The sequence below is a fragment of the Sinocyclocheilus grahami genome, unplaced genomic scaffold (genome assembly GCF_001515645.1).
Source record: "Sinocyclocheilus grahami isolate Dianchi unplaced genomic scaffold, SAMN03320097.WGS_v1.1 scaffold568.1, whole genome shotgun sequence".
Taxonomy (NCBI): Eukaryota; Metazoa; Chordata; class Actinopteri; order Cypriniformes; family Cyprinidae; genus Sinocyclocheilus; species Sinocyclocheilus grahami.
Window position 1 is genome coordinate 580,324 of NW_015505747.1, and position 21,957 is coordinate 602,280.

General features: G+C 37.7%; 1 protein-coding gene across 1 annotated transcript; it reads left to right on the forward strand.

Moving 5' to 3' along the window:
• Positions 1-20,047: 20,047 nt before the first annotated feature.
• On the forward strand, positions 20,048-21,957 carry LOC107556439 (C-X-C chemokine receptor type 4-like). The gene is made up of 2 exons (XM_016239557.1): positions 20,048-20,124; positions 20,392-21,957. The coding sequence occupies exons 1-2, from the start codon at positions 20,110-20,112 to the stop codon at positions 21,439-21,441; spliced, it is 1,065 nt and encodes a 354-aa protein (XP_016095043.1). The 5' UTR covers positions 20,048-20,109; the 3' UTR covers positions 21,442-21,957.

The following is a 21,957-nucleotide window of genomic DNA, read 5'->3' on the forward strand; positions in this document are numbered from 1 at the left end:
CTATTGCACTGATCATCATGCAACTGCAGGTCTGAAATAAAGGTGATATCAACATGCAGCGATGGCTGCAATCACAATCTTTTACTGCCAAAATATATGTCTGGTTTGGGTTGAGACAATCAAGCGTGTCAACAGATGCATGCTTGATATCTGCTGACTGAGTCTGGAGAAAATGTATGGAATTTTCACTTCTGGAAACCAACTACTGCACTCCACTGGATTTTTTTTTTTTGATCATTCATAGTAGATGATGCAATCTGCATATTAAAATTACAATGTATCGATGTTTAGTAAGTGTCTTATCTCACAGACCAGCATTTATATTATGTCAGGAATAAGCCATGTGCCCAAAACAGATTGTCTTGCTCAGTAGCCTGCCAACACAACCACATAGAGACTTTGCATAGGGAGCTGAGAGAAAGCACCGTGTTCTTGCATGGAATGATAGAATTGGCCAATTTCACCCTCCCGCCCTGGGCAGTGTTTTAACCTCTCTTAAATGACAATGGGAAGAGGCTAATTAAAACTAAGGGAACACTTAAAAAGTGTTGTTTGTTCTTTTGTGTTTTAACAAAACAGAACTCAATCAATAAATGACATTTCCACAGCAGTGTCTGGTCATACCATTTGAAAATACACCATCAAACACTGGCAGAAAATAGCGTTGGGTTTTCTACAGTTAGCATGCAAATGTAAGTGCAAAATGATTCTACACTACTCAGATAAACTGCACTGACCTCTTGGGATTCAAAGTAGGTCAAAAGGTAATGATCTCGTGGTCATCACTTGATTCAAATTTTCCAAATGTTGAAACGGTCGACTCAACATTTCCTCAAACAATGAGGTAAATAAGATGTCAGTTCTGTGACAGAGGTCTCAGATCTGCCCAGTGCACACCAGAGGGATTGCGGGAAAACACTGCCTCCATATACCTCTCCACATTCATCTGTCCAAGAGCAAATTGGCTGCCACCAGGGTTGGCAAGGATCATCCTGCTGTAAATGAAGACTGAGCCAACATAGACGGCCTGTCAATTTGGCCCTAGCATCTTGGGACCTTCCGGTCCCCAGACCTGCCCGCTCCAATCCTCACCATTATTAAAAGTATTCGCAATTCAACTACGGCCAAGGGAAATATTTAACCGAAGTGCTGTCAAAGCAGAGACTTTTTTTATGTTAGTATATAAAAATTAAACCCCCGCTCTTCCAGAGCCAAAGATGAGAAATTTGAAGCCATTTACCGAAGTGGAAGCAGATAGGTGCATTACCTGGGAAACAGAGTGGTTTGTTTATTAGAAGAGTAGTATGGGTCGACATACCTGTCAGTGGATATTCCATCTCACTCAGATTAATGTTCCTCTTGTGCGTCTGCATCTTCATCATTTCATTCAGCATTTAGCGGCTTTATGGCTGTTTGTAAACAGAAACAAAGAGCTACTTGATTTCCACAGCTGAAGAAATGGTTGTCATCTCAAGCACTGATATAAAGAGTGCTGTAATAATTGAAGTGCTGGCGATTCAATTGCCAGGGTGTCCGTAGAGGGTTTTATTCTTGCAAGAAGGTCAAACAGTCATACAGAGCATCTGCAGAGTGTGACAAAAGACAATCCTTCGTCACAATCTTTTATACTCTAAACTATACCAGGATGCTCTCACATTAATCAATCGCAATGCATATCCATCACGTTCTCTTTTATGGGACCCCTGCAACAGAAAAAAAAATTTCTTCACACCTTTTGACACGTGGTATTAACTCAGATGAAGCTTCTAGAACAGAATAAACATGTGATAAAATAATTTTTCATCACAGTGACACAGTGACAGTCATTTCGGTAACACTTTAGTTTAGGGGCAATTCTCGCTATTAACTAGTTGCTTATTAGCATGCCTATTACTAGCATACTGGCTGTGTTTATTAGTACTTATAAAGCAGATATTAATGGATTATACTTCGTGACCATATTTTAGATCTCTTAATCCCACTCCATACCTAAACATAACAACTACCTGACTAACTATTAATAAGCAGCTTAATAGGAGTTTATTGGGGCAAAAGTTGTAGTTAATAGTTAGTTTGAAAATTGCCCCTAAACTAAAGTGTGACCATCATTTGATTTTGGCTACTCGACTACTTTTCGAAATACAGAAAAAGTTGTTTTTATTCATAGTCTAATATCTGCAACATAAAATAACAGCTCACCACATACTGTAAGTACAGTACAGCACAAGTGTTTAATTTTGTTTTTAACCATATAAAGAATAGTTGCAGGCCAAACGATATAACATAAGCCTACTTCTATTGCACTGATCATCATGCAACTGCAGGTCTGAAATAAAGGTGATATCAACATGCAGCGATGGCTGCAATCACAATCTTTTACTGCCAAAATATATGTCTGGTTTGGGTTGAGACAATCAAGCGTGTCAACAGATGCATGCTTGATATCTGCTGACTGAGTCTGGAGAAAATGTATGGAATTTTCACTTCTGGAAACCAACTACTGCACTCCACTGGATTTTTTTTTTTTGATCATTCATAGTAGATGATGCAATCTGCATATTAAAATTACAATGTATCGATGTTTAGTAAGTGTCTTATCTCACAGACCAGCATTTATATTATGTCAGGAATAAGCCATGTGCCCAAAACAGATTGTCTTGCTCAGTAGCCTGCCAACACAACCACATAGAGACTTTGCATAGGGAGCTGAGAGAAAGCACCGTGTTCTTGCATGGAATGATAGAATTGGCCAATTTCACCCTCCCGCCCTGGGCAGTGTTTTAACCTCTCTTAAATGACAATGGGAAGAGGCTAATTAAAACTAAGGGAACACTTAAAAAGTGTTGTTTGTTCTTTTGTGTTTTAACAAAACAGAACTCAATCAATAAATGACATTTCCACAGCAGTGTCTGGTCATACCATTTGAAAATACACCATCAAACACTGGCAGAAAATAGCGTTGGGTTTTCTACAGTTAGCATGCAAATGTAAGTGCAAAATGATTCTACACTACTCAGATAAACTGCACTGACCTCTTGGGATTCAAAGTAGGTCAAAAGGTAATGATCTCGTGGTCATCACTTGATTCAAATTTTCCAAATGTTGAAACGGTCGACTCAACATTTCCTCAAACAATGAGGTAAATAAGATGTCAGTTCTGTGACAGAGGTCTCAGATCTGCCCAGTGCACACCAGAGGGATTGCGGGAAAACACTGCCTCCATATACCTCTCCACATTCATCTGTCCAAGAGCAAATTGGCTGCCACCAGGGTTGGCAAGGATCATCCTGCTGTAAATGAAGACTGAGCCAACATAGACGGCCTGTCAATTTGGCCCTAGCATCTTGGGACCTTCCGGTCCCCAGACCTGCCCGCTCCAATCCTCACCATTATTAAAAGTATTCGCAATTCAACTACGGCCAAGGGAAATATTTAACCGAAGTGCTGTCAAAGCAGAGACTTTTTTTATGTTAGTATATAAAAATTAAACCCCCGCTCTTCCAGAGCCAAAGATGAGAAATTTGAAGCCATTTACCGAAGTGGAAGCAGATAGGTGCATTACCTGGGAAACAGAGTGGTTTGTTTATTAGAAGAGTAGTATGGGTCGACATACCTGTCAGTGGATATTCCATCTCACTCAGATTAATGTTCCTCTTGTGCGTCTGCATCTTCATCATTTCATTCAGCATTTAGCGGCTTTATGGCTGTTTGTAAACAGAAACAAAGAGCTACTTGATTTCCACAGCTGAAGAAATGGTTGTCATCTCAAGCACTGATATAAAGAGTGCTGTAATAATTGAAGTGCTTTGTACGCTTTGACTAAACAAACCACAAAGGGTACTGGCCGTTGGACACGCTGGCAGCAGGGGAACAATCTTCTATTCGCTTTGATTTGTGTAAACCCATTACCTGACAAACCTCCTGGACCAATTGAGATCAATGGTTTAATCCAAATGCTAAGTGTTCCTCGCTGTAAATGCACATGTTAATAATTATGGCGGTGAGGTGTCATTACATTCCTGTAAGGCATCTCGAGGGATCCGACTCCAAATGAAAAAGCTTTGTCTCAATTATGTGCATTTAAACAGGGGGTGTTCAAGATAAGGTGAAATAAAAATTACCCTAAAAATATACAGACAAACAAATTGCATAATATCAGGGGTAATGTATCAACAATCCTTTGAAAAGCCTGCCTCCCACAATGTTTAATTTTCATAACTGCGGGTAAAATGGTTTCACAGTCTCTGTGGATAATTTCACATGCTTTTGTTTAAAATCTAATACAGTGGAAAATTACCTCCAGTGCATTCATTTTCCCCAATCCTGCCTGATAAATCGTGCTATTTGAGATGAGAAGAAACAGGTGGGTTTTAAACTGCAGCTTGCCTGAGATGACTAGTGCAAGTCATTTCCATTTTGAGAGGTTTCTTTATTGCTCTCAGTTTTGTTACATCTGTTTTCTGCCATGCTCCTTCACCTTGCCTGATGTTTCTTTGCAACATCGCCTTGTTCAATTTGTATTCCTAAATTACCAAGCATACCATCACTGGCTTATGACTTTCTGAGGACTGAGACACACCTGCAGCCAAGCAGAACATCTCACTGAGCAGCTAATCGTTTCATCTGCACTTAGTAGCGTTCAGACCTTAACGTTACCGTTTTCATGTTTGTTCACCTCTTTTAACATTGAGCTCTAATTGTGCTTCCAAATTAGGAGCACTAGAGAACGTTTAGACAACAGGATAAATTCTCTCTAATCTTTAATGTTTGTTTTTTTCCTGATTGACACAAATGAATCTCATCCTTCACAATTAAACTAACCAACAAAGAGGCAGTACTCGCCGTCAAGAGCTTGGTCTTCCAAATAAGATGGGATTTATGTTCTCCATTAAGTCGGTGGAGAATTTACGGAACCCCAAAAGTGACAGCGGCTGTGAACAAGACTTTGGCACGTGTGCAAAAAAAAAAAAAACTTGCATAGCCTACTTAAGTTTTGTTGTTGTTGTTGCGTACGTGAATGCTTCTCACATATTTAAGAATTAAGAAAAAACTCTTTGAACCTTCCTAACTTCAGTGCCAACAGAAAGTAGGCTGGCTACTGGGTAGTATCTATCTAAAGTTAGCAGTATTAATAACTTTAATACATATTTAGTAGAGTGACAGTTATTTTCAAAATAGTGAGGAAACGAGTCACTTGAATCATATAGCACTGAAATGTTTGAATCATTTTAGTGAACCGATTCATTTAGACGGTTCAAAAACTGATTCACCGAGTTTCCATAATATCACCCTCTCCACTAGATGGCACCTACATCAAATGATAACAATGCCTGTCCTTTTGCCCTCACTTTTGTCACAGACCATAAAATTAAAATAGTATGCTGATACTGCTGTACGTTCAGTATAGCTACATTGTTTTTACACAAGCTTTACTTTAATTTCATGGTACATGTCTGCCTACACAACAATGCTTGTCCTTTTGCCCTCACAGGCTTTCACTTTTGTCACAGACCATAAGATGAACATAATATGCTGATACTGCCTTAATGCAGTTCAGTAGCTACATTGTTTTTACACAAGCTTTAATTTAATTTCATGGTACATGGCTGCCTACATAATACACAACAACTGTGTGCCTGAAATAAATAAAACAAATAAATACATTAAAAATCACACATCAGTTTTAGTACAGCAACATTTATAAAAAGGCTGGAAGTGCTCTAAATGAACCAAATACTGTTCAAATATAATTTGCATGCAAGTTATATCATGAAGAATGTAATATATAAAAAAGGAAACAGAAAAAGGAACAGTACAAAGTACAAATTGTTCTACCTTGCAGCAGGAAGTGGTTTTGATCAGCAGACCAAATCACACTTATCTCAACTCTGTCTGTATGTGAAACTCCCTATAGTACCTCAAAACTCCCTAAAACATCCTAAAAGATCAGCATATCAAAGTTCACTTTTGGTTTTGATATGCCCACTAATAAAGGCATGTTGTTCCACCCCACTCCAGAATAATAACAGAAAACAAAAATGTTTTAAAAATTCATTATTTTGTCATTCATTATTTAGAGGCAGCATCAGCATGATTGATTTGCAGGCTTTTGCTGCATTTTTTTCTGCGTAATTAGCCTTTGGGCACTCGGTCACAATAATACAAGCCATCTTTTGTTTCCTGTGGCAGCCTTTACTCTGGGATCCATATCCATGCACACATGGGAATACTGCATGTCACTAGAGAGCAACTCCCCATCATGGCTGCAGGGCAGGAGTGGAGCCGCACGGTGGAACCGCCACCATCCCTCTTACTGATTTATGATCTGGAGAGCAACAATAAAACAAGGAGGAGGCCCAATTATTCTTCAGAGGGAAACTGGAGAAAGTGTGTTAGCCTTGACTGGAGGAGAAGTGGGCGTGGGAGAGAGGAAGATGAGGCCGGCCCTATGCAGCAGGTTGATTCTCACCCAAAACCCAGTATCAATAACCTAACTCACCTAAAACCAGATGAATAATCTGGTTTTAAAACCTGAAAAGTTGCTTTCGATCTGCAATTTCAGTTTTAAGTCAATAGCAAACACTGGCAGTTCCTCTGCGTAAGTAAAGCTTTACATTGGTACAGTCTTGCAGTGCTTGCAGTATAAGAAGGCTGGATATGAAATTTTACACCCCCAGAACATCTGAACACCCAAAGGAGAGAGAATACAAGCGCTTAAAGGAAACAAAAAGAGAGCAGTCTTCACATGAAACCCTGATTCGTCAAACTTTGATTAAAGCACGGATATATGCCATCACTAATAGCACTCAACAGAGTGATCACAGATTAAATGTGAAATCTGAAAGTCGCTTGACATACGCTTTGATTTAGGTTCAATCAAAAGAATAAAGAAATGATTGAGGATCTTGAATTAAGGTGTATGGAGTGCCACCTGGTGACTGTTTACTATATTGGTTTATATTGAATATAAATCTTGACAGGGTCACTGTCAGATGAGGTTACTACTTAACCCTTGTTCTCTGTTTGGGGTCTGGGAGACCCCAAGGTCATTGTAATCACTTAAAAGCATACTTAACATATCAAGTTTATCCACAACCTTTCAGAATCATTTATTTTGGAAATTATTAAACACAAAATTTGTACTTTTCAAATCTTCCACATGTTATTCTGTTATTCTTTTGTAAATGTGTTGTACATTTTAAATGACTTACATTTACATTTAGTCATTTAAGCAGACGCTTTTATCCAAAGCGACTTACAAATGAGGACAATAAAACTTAAAATAACTATTATTATTTTTTGCATATACAGCATTGCGGTTTCTGAGACTAAATATGGGGTTTATAAAGACAGTCTTAACAGAACTTGAGAGTTATTTATATATGACTCAAAGTATTTATTATGATTTTTATATCTGGAATAAGTTTTGATTTTAAAAAATAAAGTTGGTTCAACCAACACCTAATATGCAATCGATATGAATTTAACCAACATAATAAGGATGCAAATTAACATCATAATCAGCTTTCTTTCACAGATGGCAGTGCACATGTTGTTTTCCGTCTGTGCATATGTGTTTGTGTGATGTGTTTATTTTGGGAAAGTGACCCTTTAAGGAACAAACACATTTTGTGAAGTGAATCAGAAAAAAAAGAAGCAAACCCTGCTCGGCCTTTGTTAGCCAATGAGTTGCATTAATACTGACAGGACTAAGCAGATTGGGAGATTTATGACTAAAGTGCCATGACTTCTGAACTCTGTTCTGCCCTGGAGTGCTGTAATGAACATGTGACCCTGCCCTCGAAGCACAGCTATAACAATTAGCATACAAACAGGGGCAAGATGTTACATAATTAACTTCTCAACATGCCATGCTAAAAACTGTTGACATATGAGAAGAAGTGTAAAACCGTGTCGCCTTATCGTTCTCCATGATGAGTTTGTGGGAACAGCGTATGTGATATGATCTTAGTTCTTGTATTTGTTGTGATTGGTGAAGATGGTTAATCAGAGAACCTAAATGACATGAAGACATTTAAACAAAACAACCTGTTTACCACAAACATAAATCAGCTTTGATACACCAGTTTCAGTACCAGAGACTGCAAACACTGAACAGATGTCTGAAGAAGTTTGGTCCCTATCTCCAATCTTTTCACCCACAAACAGTTTTTTTTTTCTCTTAATAGAGTTGATTTTAGTAGATTTTAATTGTTGGATATGAATACGGTGAAAATTCTCAACTGTATCCAAATCAAACAATTAAAATCATACAACAACGTTATAATTTTAACAAGCAGTCTTGACTGCACCTGTCAAGCTCAACCATTCAACACAGTTACCCAAATTATGGTAAGAAAGAAAAACAATAAAAATAAATAAAATAAGAGTAAAAAAAAGTTTTGTTTATTTGTGGAAAATATACATTTATCAATAACTAGAAATCAACGGTTCGCCCTAGCTATTAGCCCCTACAGAGTAATAACTAGTATAGGTTAAATTTGCAACTGTATTACTCATTCTGGTGTATTTTTTAACATGCATATCTACACAGTAAAAAACTAAATTAATTATAAATGAAACAAGAAGTTGCAAATAACACTGAAGTTGTAAATTTATTTATTTTATTTTATTTATTTAGTCATTTAGCAGACGCTTTTATCCAAAGCGACTTACAAATGAGGACAATAAAAGCAATCAAAACTAACAAAAGAGCAACAATATATAAGTGCAAATGACAAGTCTCGGTTAGCCTAACGCAGTACACGTAGCAAAGTGTTTATATATATATATATACACATTATATACACACACACACACACACATTATACACACACACATATACACACACACACACACAAAGAAAAATAAGTAGATAGAATAGAAAAAATAGAAAGCTAGTGTTTGTTTGTTTTTTGTTGTTGTTTTTAATAAAAAAAGAAGATAAATATAGATAAAGTAGAATTAAAATAGAATAGAAAGTGTTAGAGTTAGAGGGTCAAATAAAGGTGGAACTTATGTGTTTTTAGTTGTTTCTTGAAGATGGTTAAGGACTCAGCTGCTCGGATTGATTTAGGCAGGTCATTCAACCAGGAGGGAACAGTTAATGAAAAAGTCTGTGAAAGTGATTTTGTGCCTCTTTGAGATGGCACAATAATACGCCGTTCACTTGCAGAACGCAAGCTTCTAGAGGGCACATAACTCTGAAATAATGAATTTAGGTAAATGGGTGCAGAGCCAGTGGTGGTTTTGTAGGCAAACATTAATGCCTTGAATTAAATGCAAGCAGCTACTGGTAGCCAGTGCCAATTTATGAACAGAGGTGTGACATGCTTTCTTTTCGACTCATTAAAGATTAATCTTGCAGTGGCATTTTTGATTAATTATAGAGGTTTGATAGAAGTGTCTGGAAGACCTGCAAAGAGAGCATTGCAATAGTCCAGCCTGGATAGAACAAGAGCTTTTTTTGCAATGAAAGGTAGAAGGGAAACCGGTCTGTAGTTCTCTAAAAGAGTTGGGTTAAGAGTGGGTTTCTTAAGAATTGGGGTTATACGAGCCTGTTTAAATGCTGAGGGAAAAACACCAGTGTGAAGGGATGTGTTAACGATGTGAGTGAGTGCTTTACACTCTTCTCAACAAAACTCAAATTGAATTCAGCTGGATACACTTTCCTGTTTATCACAACAAATGGCCAAGCAAAGCACACGACACTGACAAGGTACGCGATTCAGTACAAGACCAAATGCGATTTCAGCAGGTCTCCACACAGTAAACAAAACAAGTGTTTCCTAGCAACGACAACTGCGCTAAACACTGAGACAAGAAATAAATACACTTACAAGCTGCTTTAATCTTCTGCTAATTGACTGCTTCTCACAAAGAGTATTTCTTTATACTTTTTTGCTGGCGCTTGAACACACTTTCCTGTTTATCACAACAAATGGCCAAGCAAAGCGCACGACACTGACAAGGTACGCCATACAGTACAGTATTTGAGTTTTTGTGCTTAACAATTTCATGTTTTATCCAATGTGACACGTGTAATTTCTCTGTAATTATTTGTGAAATTTAATAGTAATTTCTGAAATATGTTTCAACACCATTTTTTTCAGTATACAAAACGTGTTGCCCAGTGACAGCCCCACAACATTACTGCTCTAGAGGAGATCTGCATGGAGGAATGGTCCAAATTACCAGCAACAGTGTGTGAAAACCTTGTGAAGACTTACAGAAAACGTTTGACCTCTGTCATTGCCAACAAAGGGTATATAACAAAGTATTGAGATGAAATTTTGTTATTGACCAAATACTTATTTTCCACCATAATTTGCAAATAAATTCTTTAAAAATCCTACAATGTGATTTTCTGGATTTTTTTTTCTAATTTTGTCTCTCATAGTTGAGGTATGCCTATGATGAAAATTACAGGCCTCTCTCATCTTTTTAAGTGGGAGAACTTGCACAATTGGTGGCTGACTAAATACTTTTTTTCCCCACTGTATATGCATGCGTGCATTAATAAATTAAATAAATAAATAAAATGTATGTAATGTTTTTTTGCAGGACAATGTTTGAAAAAGTACACAACTCAGTCTTGACCCAAATTTCGAAAATAAAACAGACATGAAATGCAAATAAATAAATAAATAAGTAAATAAAACTATTTATTTTTCTGATGGTTAAACACCACTCTTTATTGACCATTTTATTGAAAAATGGAAAAAACATAATTTTTAAGAGTTTCAAACCTTACTTTGTACTCTATTTTAGGAAAGTGGCCACTGACTTTCCACCCATTGAGCAGATAATGGTGGAAAGAAGCCCAGTAGGAATCCTTGAAACCCTGAGCTGAATGCAGTTCTGCTCCAGATGTGTCACTCTGCCATTTTCCACAGCAACAAAGCACAATCTCCGTGCTCCGCTTGTGTGCTTTCAGAATGGCCGTGTCATGTCACTAATCTCTGGGCGCTTGCCTTTGTGTGTGGCTCCTTCAAGCCTGAGCTGTAGCTATTCACTCTGAGCAGGCCACACTTCACACCTCCTGTCCTCCAACCCCCCAACAATACAAGAGAAGAGGCCATCTGCCCCTCTAATAGATGTCAGGAAGACAAGCGTGCCTCAGATGAGTGGATTTTGAATGCGATGTCCAAAAAAACATTATTTCTTATTTATTACCGGTATATCTTTTAACTGTGGAAAAAGTTTCTGTTTCATTAAGGGCTCTAAAGTGAACCGGACATCCACCTGTGCCACCTCAAAAATCTTTAGGAATGAATATGAGTTTAACATGATCAATATAGAGTCTGACGAGTCTCTGCAGCCACTTTAGTTTTCCTTTCTATCGGTTGGTTAAAATGTCATAGAGCATGAGGTCATGCTTTAAAGTGGCTTTCTTGATCATGAATAAGCCCCTCTCTCGTTACAGGTGACACCGAGGTGAATTTGCAGAACCCTGTCCGCATGACAGACCACAGAGCAAGAACGCACTAAAATAAGATATTTTCCAGTGGAAAGCGGACCGGTGTGAATTCTAGCTTGTCAGTGACCTCACTGCGTGTTGAGAAAAGGAACCAAACAAGTCACAACTTCTTGTTTTTAACAGTTGCTCTCACGCAATCAGTGTGCAAAACAGAGAAATGCACAGATGAGTAGTGTGACAGTGACTCATCAATGTCCTTGGCTATTGATTTAATTTCAGACATGCGGTTTTATCATGCATAAACAGGCTGTAGTCGTGTTAGGTTGGGGGAGTTAACAAGACAGGGGAAGTTTCTCTGAGGTTTGAACAACATGAGATGCTGCAGCCATCAGCAGAACACAGGCCAGGTTCACCAAGAGTTCAGCCACTGGAACACTGTGTTTGAAGTAACATGTTGAATGGCAGAAGTTTGGTAGGCAGTGAAAGGGAGAGCTAATTACCCCGCAGACATCAGCAGACGGCTTCATTTTTTATTGCATGTTTTTTCAGACTAAATGACTCTGCTGGAAGGTGTTCAGGCATTTGTGCTCAAATACTTCTTAATGTAAGTGATTTTAGAACACATGCTTTCTAGAGTGCTCTTGCCATTTAGACACAATACACTCCTGCTGCATGTCACAATGCTGTTTGTTATAACAAAGGAGCAGACACATTAAAAGTGTGATTTGAATAACATACCTATTTTGAACAATTTTATGGTTCAGTGTTTGAGGCTTCCCTGATAAATGTGAAATAAGTGATTTGACCTTAGGAACACTAACAATAATCCATCTTCTGCCAAGTAAAAAGCAAGGAAATAGGATATGGGTGTCTGAGGGCAAAGACAAAGCACTCTGAAGTTGGCTGAGCAATAATTTCTGGTGTCTGACACTGAGGACAATAATAGGTGATTCAGTCTGAGTAATGAACCGAAATCACAGGTGTTGTCATCACCTGGAATGCTAACACTGATTTAATTAACGTCAGCCATGGATGCCGAACAAATGTTAGCACAAGAAATGCTTTTAGTTCTTAATAACAGAACATCTGTTAGGAAACAACAGTCAGAATGTACAATTAGACGTGTAATTTCTGCAGGTTTTTTTTTTCTTTTATACCCGTTAACACTTGTGTATTTTACCGGGACTTATTCAAAACACGTAATGAAACCATGCCAAGGAAATGAAGCAAAATAATATCTCATTCTGCATCCTCTATAGAGTTTAGTTCCCTCCTGGACTACCAGCTGCATCTATTGATGTATCTTCAAGTCACTTCTTTTTGTCAGTTACATATAAAACCAGATGGAAACCACCCCGGGGACGTGGCCCTGCTAATTCAATTAGACAGGCTTCAGTCGTTGCCCTAGATATAAGCAGTCAGTGGACACCCTGAAAAATGGCAGATTGATCCCCACTGCCACCCTGAAGGCTCAGGGCCCATGATTGATCAGACATTGATTTGATTTGAAGTGAGAGTGAAGAGCACTTTCCTGGGCTCTAAGTAAGAGGTCTGAACAAGATTTCCCTTGTCAAATCGTCTGCATCTTGTGAAGTGACTTTGGCTGTGAACAATCGGGGCTTACAGTTGTATGCAATTCAAGTACGATTCAAAACACATTGCTGCGAGGGAGTCAGAATAGAAGAATGTGACATTATGAGAAATTTACAGCACCTAATATCTGTCTAGTTTTAAAGACTACACTCAAAGCAAGAAATATGCTACATAGCCTATTGAGGTTTGTATCACGCAACCCAAATGGTCTTTTAAACAAAATGTGGACATGTTGTTCAATATATCTTTGTGATTTCAGTCAAATGTGACAATAGACAAGCTGATTAACTTGTAATTTAACTTTTGTGCTTACTGAAAACAGTTCAAATGCATAATTAAAATGTTTAATGTTTTCAAGACCCCCCACTTTTTATTATGAGTGTCTTTGGGGGGTTTGAGCCTTAAATGACACATTGTTAAATGTGAAGTAAACACACAATGCTTATATCAGGATTATATTTTGGCTACTTCACAGACAATAGGTTTTATCAGTGAAGACAGCTCAGAATTAACAAGCCATAACAGGAAAAAAGGGAAATTGTGGTGTGAAATGTAATACAAAATAAACTAAGAAGCCGTTACATACAAAGCCCTTAATGCTGGGAGTTATATTCCCTGTCTGTCCACGGAAAAAGCCAGGAGGCGGAAACTTTAGCCTCGGAAAGGGAGTCCTCTGTTTGCTTTTCTTAAAACCCAAAGCCTCATGGGAATCTCCTTTCAGTGTCAGACTTTGATATACTTTAAACATACAAATAACAAGACAGTATTATCTGTTGACATGACAAAGGTTTAATGAACCATGTGGGAAATATTGAGTCATTTATATAGTGTGCATTGCATATAATAAAAGTCAACAATAAGCAAAAAAGGTGTGTGTGCATGTGCGCCCCAATGAAAGTAAATTAAACTTTGCAAAAATGTATACTTAAATATAAGTATCTGTGAGTACTTGGCATCGCACAGCAGTCAGGCGTCAGAATTTGAAGTTCAGACAGTTGAGAAGCCTATAATTATGCCAAGACTTTCACTGTGGGGCCCATTATTATAGCTTACAGCCTATGAAATTGAGGAACAAAAACAAGTCATGTTAACAGGTGCTTGTTTTTCATCTTCCTCTCTCTTTCACCTCCAGACATGAAGCACAGAAAAATAACCATTTGTTTTCAGTTTGCTGCAGGCCATTGCTCCGGTCTCGTCTTTCAGGCTTGCTTTCAGGCAAGAAACCAGATCTTGGTGAAGACAAAGTGTGCCTTTATATGACAGTGCTGGTTATGAGTGCTTTGTTTCAGTCTGGTGTTTAAAAAATATCTGCATGTCAGAGCTCTAATGCAGCACTAATATTCTTGATGCAATGGTGTTCACATTGGTGATGTGGGTTCGAGTCTGGCATGCACTGTGCCCATTCATTCTAAAATTCCCTACCTAAAAATATGTCCACTGTATCTGTCTAAAGATGTAAAACACAAAAAAGTTATTGTGAGAAATGTGATCATCTGATATTAAAGATGCTCTATAATATGTGAAAAAATATAAAAAAACATAAAAGTGCTTTGAAAAAAGTTACAATATGTATAATATTTAATATGTTTACTATTTTAGGACTATTTTCACTCATAAAATATTTTATAATAACTAAAAATATTTTTTTTAATGTATTGAGAATATTTAGTATTTAGGACTATCTTGCCTCAAAATTAACATCACAAAAGTATTTGGAGTATGAAGTATATTTAATATTTAGTATTTTAGGACTATTTTGGCTCAAAACTAACAATATAAAAAATGAATTTAAGAAATGCAGTTTCAAATATTCAGTATGTTTATTATTTAGTATTTTAGTAAAAGTTCTAGTGATTAATAATTTTAATAGAAGTCCTAGTAAGTGACCCTAAGTGGATGTGTCAACATTTCCTCGGAAATTAGAATAGCAATATCTTACATAAGTAAGAGAAAATGAAGGGACTTTTTTATTGTGGTTGTTTGTTTTCTTGAAGTATCAGCACTGATGTTTTTGCTCTATATCTTGACTGACTTTACCTCAAATCTAACTTGACAGGGGACTAATCACACATCAGTCGCCTAATAAATAATAAACAACTCTGAATTGCATTGTGGGTGCACTGAACGCTCATTAGCAGCGTGCTTATGACTCTTCCGTTCACCTACTCATGAGCTCTTATGAGCTGTCATCTGGTGCACTGTCCCTCTTATCTGAGTCAAGTGAAGCAGAATTGAACAGGCCATGTGTTTGATGTGCCCTTTCTCCTCTACTTAAGCCACTCTGGCCATATGGGCGGATTTAGAGCTGGGGACACTTGAAAGGGGTCAAAAGGAGTGGCTGCCCCTCAACCCTTCTGTCACAGATAGTCATAGTGTTTTCCTGCTGAATGCACACAACAGGCTCTATTGGAAGGTCAGACACAGGTAGCTCTGTAAATAAAACAGCTGGCAAGTCGGTCAGAAATGTAGGTTACAATTGTTATGGAGTGAATTTCCCTCTGATAGAATAACAGACAGAGGGAAGCTGCACCTATGAGGTCTATTTACCAAACGATTGCCTGTAAAGTGAACCATTTAATGGACATTTACCCAGCATAACAGCTAAATAGCAGCGATAACACTATAGTTTGCTATCATGCCCAACCTAGGAAAAAGGATTTGGCTGTTTTGTAATCCGATGTGACATACTAACACTAGTCTTCCATTGGTCACTTTCAGTATTGCACACTAAACCACAATTTAGTCGTTAGTGAAGGACGGTAGGAACTTATCATGGAGAAACAGCAAACACCCTTCCCTTCAGACTTCATCTCATCCAAGAAAGGCTTGTGAGATGCTGTTGTGGTTTGTTTGGGCTATGATCCAATAATGAATATAAATTTCAAGCAACACCCCAGGGGAAGTGTCACCATTTAAAATTTCATTTTACCCAACCTATTTTTTCCTTTTTCATTACCCCTTCGTTTTCGAAGTGAAGTCGTGTCAGGGCGTGTGGCCAAAGAAAATGTGTCAGTGATTTTTTTAATATGCAAACTGTAGTGCTTCCTGTTGTAAGTCAACACCTCGGGCACCCACACAAAGCTCATGGTACAACATGTGACTGCCTGTTTTACGTGGTTTCAGCATAGCTCACGTGTAAACAACATGCAGCAAATCGGCAAAATGAGAGTCAACATTTCTGATTGCAAACCGTGTTTATCTGAATAGTATAGCTTTTGAAATGGACTCCAAACTTTATGAAGGCGCATCTCGGGCCTGTCCAACAAATTCTCCTGTGAATAAATGGCCCTCTCCTCTAATTTCAAAGCTCAAAGCCATGACATAATGCTATAAGAGGAAGAGCTTTCAGAAAGGCAATAAGTCTGCCCCACACCCAAGAAGGAAGCGTAAAAAGGTGCCTTTCGTAGATAAGGCGAAGCTTTGTCCTTAAAAATCCCCATTGTTCAATCATAAGGCTTACTTTAAACAGTCCTTTAAGACATTTCCAAACATTTATGTGATATGATATAGGCTTAAAACTGTGGTTGTGAATCTAAACCTGAATATCAATGTCATGAATGCATAAGAACTGGATTTTTTCACTAGCACACGCCTAAACTGAGAAGGTATGCTTTATGATATGTGAGTGACACTACCATTTAGTCAAGAAAGATGAAAAATATTCCGAGCTAGAACATGAATGGGCAAATCTTATCATGTCATTGCCCTGGTTATATTTCACTCGCTTTTTTGGGAGGGAGGTGGGTGAAAAATATGCAGAACACAACCACAAAGATGCTGGAATTAATTAGGCAACAGCCATCCAACATGCATGTACATTAATAAATATCCCAAAGCAGAACCATAGGTAACAGATGTTTTCCAGCTCACACAAAGCCTTTCAGCTATTTTGATCTAAATGATGTGCCAACAAAGAGCAGATGTATAAAAACCTAATAACCCTTGATCTCAAAATGAGCTTTTAGAGATGTTTAGATTCTATTTTGCATAAAAAAATAGTTAAGTAAAACATATTTAATTAAAACATAGCAAGTATTTTCCCCTTGAAATAACTAAAGAGGATCATTATCAGTTTTTTCTGTCATGCAAATTAATAATTTCTGTACTGTAATCATATGTGTTATATTTACCAGTAAATTTGACTTTTACAGAAGCAAATCAGGATGAAAAAACAACAATTCAATCTGCTTGGGGTTTTTAATGTCAGATCAAAGCACAAAAATCTCAGCAGTCTCCACGCAAACAGCTGGGTCGTAATAGATGGAAACCCCCTAGCTCTGAATTTTATGATTAATTATGTATCATTGCATATTTTCCAAAAAGCACTATCTTATGAACCAGAGCTGATCCTTCAGCTCTCATATTATTATGAATGTGATCCTTTGCAAGCTTGCTGACGGCCATGAATGAGTTGTGGCTGCAAAACAAGCATTGTTTACTCTCTGGAGGCTTTACACATTTCGTTCTTTACCTCTGCTGCATTCTTTTACCTTATTTCCATGCTCATTCCCTGCTCCTTAGCTCCCTTGCCGCTCTTCACACTTTTTATTTGAATTCTAAACAGCACACCGATCCTTTGTATTCTGGGTTCAGGCGGCATATACAGACAGATTGTGTTTAGTGCTCTCAGGACAGGGTATCTTATATTTCACAATGGGAGATTCTCGCTCTGGTTAGTGAAACACATCCTCCTGACCTGACCCTCACTCATATAATTAGAAGAAAACAAAGCATGGAGGCATTGCCAAGTTAATAATTCAGCCTGGAATTACCTGTCAAAACCTGTTTTAACTTTCGACGGTGGAGTTTGAGTCTGAATCAACTTATGAAAATGCTTACAGTTTGCATTTTTTACTAATTTAATGCAGCTTTAACTGAAAATCATAGCATTAAATGTTGCAAATTTATTAGATTATTGACCTAGAATGTGGAGAAGCTTAAATATTTCATGTCATAACATTTCCATAATTTTCCATTTACTAGTTAATAAGCATTATGTAATGTGCAGTTGCAACTATAAGCTTTGCCTTTCTGAGCTATTATAACATAAAATACAGAAAGAATAATCTATAGGTATACATTTGCTGAGTGATTTGTATTATAAGCTCTAGACCTTTAAGTGTCTGAACTGTACGTTTTGTAGGATCAAGTGTTTATTGTTATTGGACACAGTTACATGATCCTTAAGAAAAAGTGCATAAAAATTCTCTCATGTCTTCATCTGTCAGTGAACACTTTTACATCTACTTATATTTTTCCTGAGTCACCTTCATTCCGTATCCATTACTCACCAGAGGCCCATGCTGTTGATGTTTCACAGTAACACAATGGATGGAGGAATTCCATCTGTACGTTCCACATGGCTCTAATGCTAAGAGCATGCACCATTAGGGATCGACCTAATGAGAGGACAGACATAACAGCAAACACTAAAAGAAACCTAAGTTGACTAGATGGCAAAGATGTTGCTCAAAAATGAAACGAATAAATCACTTAAATAAGTGTCTCATGTTTCAAAGAAATGCGATTCTGTCATAGCTGAGATTTAGTAGAGTCACAGAGAGTTTGGATCTGTCATGAAATGTTAGTCTAGGCATATGATGGAAGTGACTGCGTGACCTTCTACTTTCATCACTCACGGTTCCTTCAGCAATCAGAGTTCTGCACAAAACAAATTGCAAACAGGTCCAGAGGAGACCTGTCATCTAGTAAATCACACTACAAAGCCTAAAGCCACCAGTAACGGCCTTCACACTGTTCTTCACCCAAGAAACACAATGTGATCATAAACAAAACTGCTGGGGTGTCTGGGAGGACATTTTAGGTGGTGGGAAAGTTCACTTCAGCTGATCTGATTAAATGAATATGTAAGGGATAATGTACAGTCAGATGGTCTTTAAAGGAATAGTTCACCCAAAAATGAAAATTTGATAAAAATGTGTTCACTCTCAGGCCATCCAAGATGTATATGAGCTTGTTTCTTCATCAGAAACAAATTTGGAGAAATATTATATTACATTGTAATCCAAAACCGTTCTAAACAAATATTTGGATGTAAAAGGATAACAAGGGATGGAATTTTTCACTGAAGGAAGCATTATTATGGACTATTTTTGTCAGAAGTGATTGTTTGAATTTAAAATGCCTTAATGATGGATTTGTTTCTTACAGGCACACAGATTGTTGCTTTATAAAATGTTAACAGATGGACTAGAGTCATGTGGATTATTGTGATGTTTGGACTCTCATTCTGACGGCACCCATTCACTGCTGAGGATCCATTGCTGAGCAAGTGACATTATGCTAAATTTCTCCAAATCTGTTTTGATTAAGAAACAAACTTATCTGCATCTTGAATGACCTGAGGGTGAGTTTTGTTTTGTTTTGTTTTTTCAGCAAATTTTTATTTTTGGGTGAACTGTTCCTTTAACACAAAATAAACCCTGACAGATGATCAGGACCCCAACACAAAACAGAGTGGCTGGTATTGTCCTTAAGGGAATTAATTTGCGATAACGACCTGCTGACTGCTCATTATCCCCCTTGTAGCTGCTTAGAAAATAAATAAAATAACATCAAATAGGCTATTAAATTGAATTTAAATTATAATATAATATAAAATAAGTTTTAAAATGAATAAAAATAAACTTCCTTAGTCACTGCAATATTTGTGGTATATTTGTAATAGGCCTATCTATCTATCTATCTATCTATCTATCTATCTATCTATCTATCTATATATATATATATATATATATATATATATATATATATACATAGATTTGTAATGCAAGCAGTGCCATTGAAACAAAAAGTCTGTGTACAAACTATTTTTGTACCAGGCACGAGTGAAACATACAAATATAAAGGTTATGTCAATAACCATTGGGGGCAGTGTGCATTCATAATACAGCGCACGAGAGCGCTCAGCGCTGCCATGCTGAGCTCCGCCTACCTCATGGCCCCGCCCTGTTTAATAAAAAGGGGCGTGCCAGGCTCCACGGAGGACTATTTAAAAGCTGCTGGAGGTGATGATCCGCTGACTGAAGTGTGTGGAGACTTTTTGCGCGGTTTATACGTTCATCTGTTTGATCAACATGGACTTTTATGATGTAAGTTTATTTAGGACAAATGTAAATCGCTCTGTAGTCTGATGTTTGATTAAATACTTATTAATAAGGCTTAGTCTGTTGTTTATCATGTTTGCAACCAGCACTTTGGGTGTCACGTTTTACCATTTAGGTTTTGCATGTTGTTTTAAAATATTTAAGAATTGTTCATGTTTTTAAATGTATTTGTAATTTACAATGTTTGATGTAACTTTGTGATTTTTAACATAATTTATGTGAAATTAATCAATGTACTGTTAATTTCTGCAGCACATCATTTTAGACAACCGCTCAGACTCCGGATCTGGAGACTTTGACTTTTTTAACGACCTCTGTGACCTAACAGTCGGCAATGACTTCCAGAAGATCTTTCTTCCTATTGTATATGGGATTATATTTGTCCTGGGAATCATTGGCAATGGACTTGTTGTGCTTGTGATGGGCTTCCAAAAGAAGTCAAAGAACATGACAGACAAATACAGGTTGCATCTCTCCATCGCCGACCTCCTGTTTGTCCTCACGTTACCCTTTTGGGCTGTGGATGCGGCTAGCGGATGGCTTGTTGGGGGATTTCTGTGCGTCACTGTCAATATGATCTACACTCTGAATCTGTACAGCAGCGTGTTGATTCTGGCCTTCATCAGCCTGGATAGGTACCTGGCGGTCGTCCGTGCCACAAACAGCCAGAACTTTAGGAGGTTGCTCGCAGAGAGGGTGATCTACCTTGGAGTTTGGCTTCCAGCGACCCTGCTCACCGTGCCTGATCTGGTGTTTGCCAAAGTCCACAATGCGGGCATGAATACGATCTGCGAGCTCACCTACCCACAGCAAGCGAACATAGTGTGGAAGGCTGTTTTCCATTTCCAGCACATCATCGTTGGCTTTTTGCTGCCTGGACTGATCATTCTGACCTGTTACTGTATCATCATCTCAAAACTGTCCAAGAACTCCAAAGGTCAGGCCCTGAAGAGGAAGGCGCTGAAGACAACGGTCATCCTCATCCTCTGCTTCTTCATCTGCTGGTTGCCTTACTGTGCCGGCATCCTGGTGGACGCTCTGGTGATATTGAATGTCATATCTCACAGCTGTTTCCTGGAGCAGGGTCTGGAGAAATGGATCTTCTTTACTGAGGCACTTGCATATTTCCACTGCTGTCTCAACCCCATCCTTTATGCTTTCCTGGGAGTCAAATTCAGTAAATCTGCCCGTAACGCTCTGAGCATCAGCAGTAGATCAAGTCACAAGATGCTGACCAAGAAAAGAGGTCCTATATCATCGGTATCTACCGAGTCTGAGTCATCTAGTGTCCTGTCCAGTTAACGGGCACTTTGTACATAAAACTTTCCTACGTGGATGACTAAGCTTTCATTTTATTTGATTTTTAAAGGACTTTACAACACTTTTTGTATATTGTAAACTTGTGTTGATAATTTTGTAACACTTTTTATTCAACTACTTAAATTAATCTTTTTTTTTTTTTATGTTAGTACTTTTTTTTCCTTAGTATTTTTATTGCAGGACCTAAAGGCAGAGCCTTGACAAAGTCTGTATACTTGCAGAAGTTCTTATCAGGAAATGTTAGCAAATTGTTGCATAGTCTTTTGTCTGATTCTGAACGTGTAGTGTAAATTATTTGTACATAGTTCATTGTTTGCCATTGTGTGTGTGTGTGTGTGCATTTAGCTTTTCCAATTTCCCCATAAGCTTTTTGATATTTATTGAAATGGTAGCTCACACTGTAAAAAAATAATTAAAAGGGGTTGTAATTTAATCATGTCACAATTGTTGCATTTTTACTTCTATTTCATAATAAAACCTTAAAATCACCAATTTTAA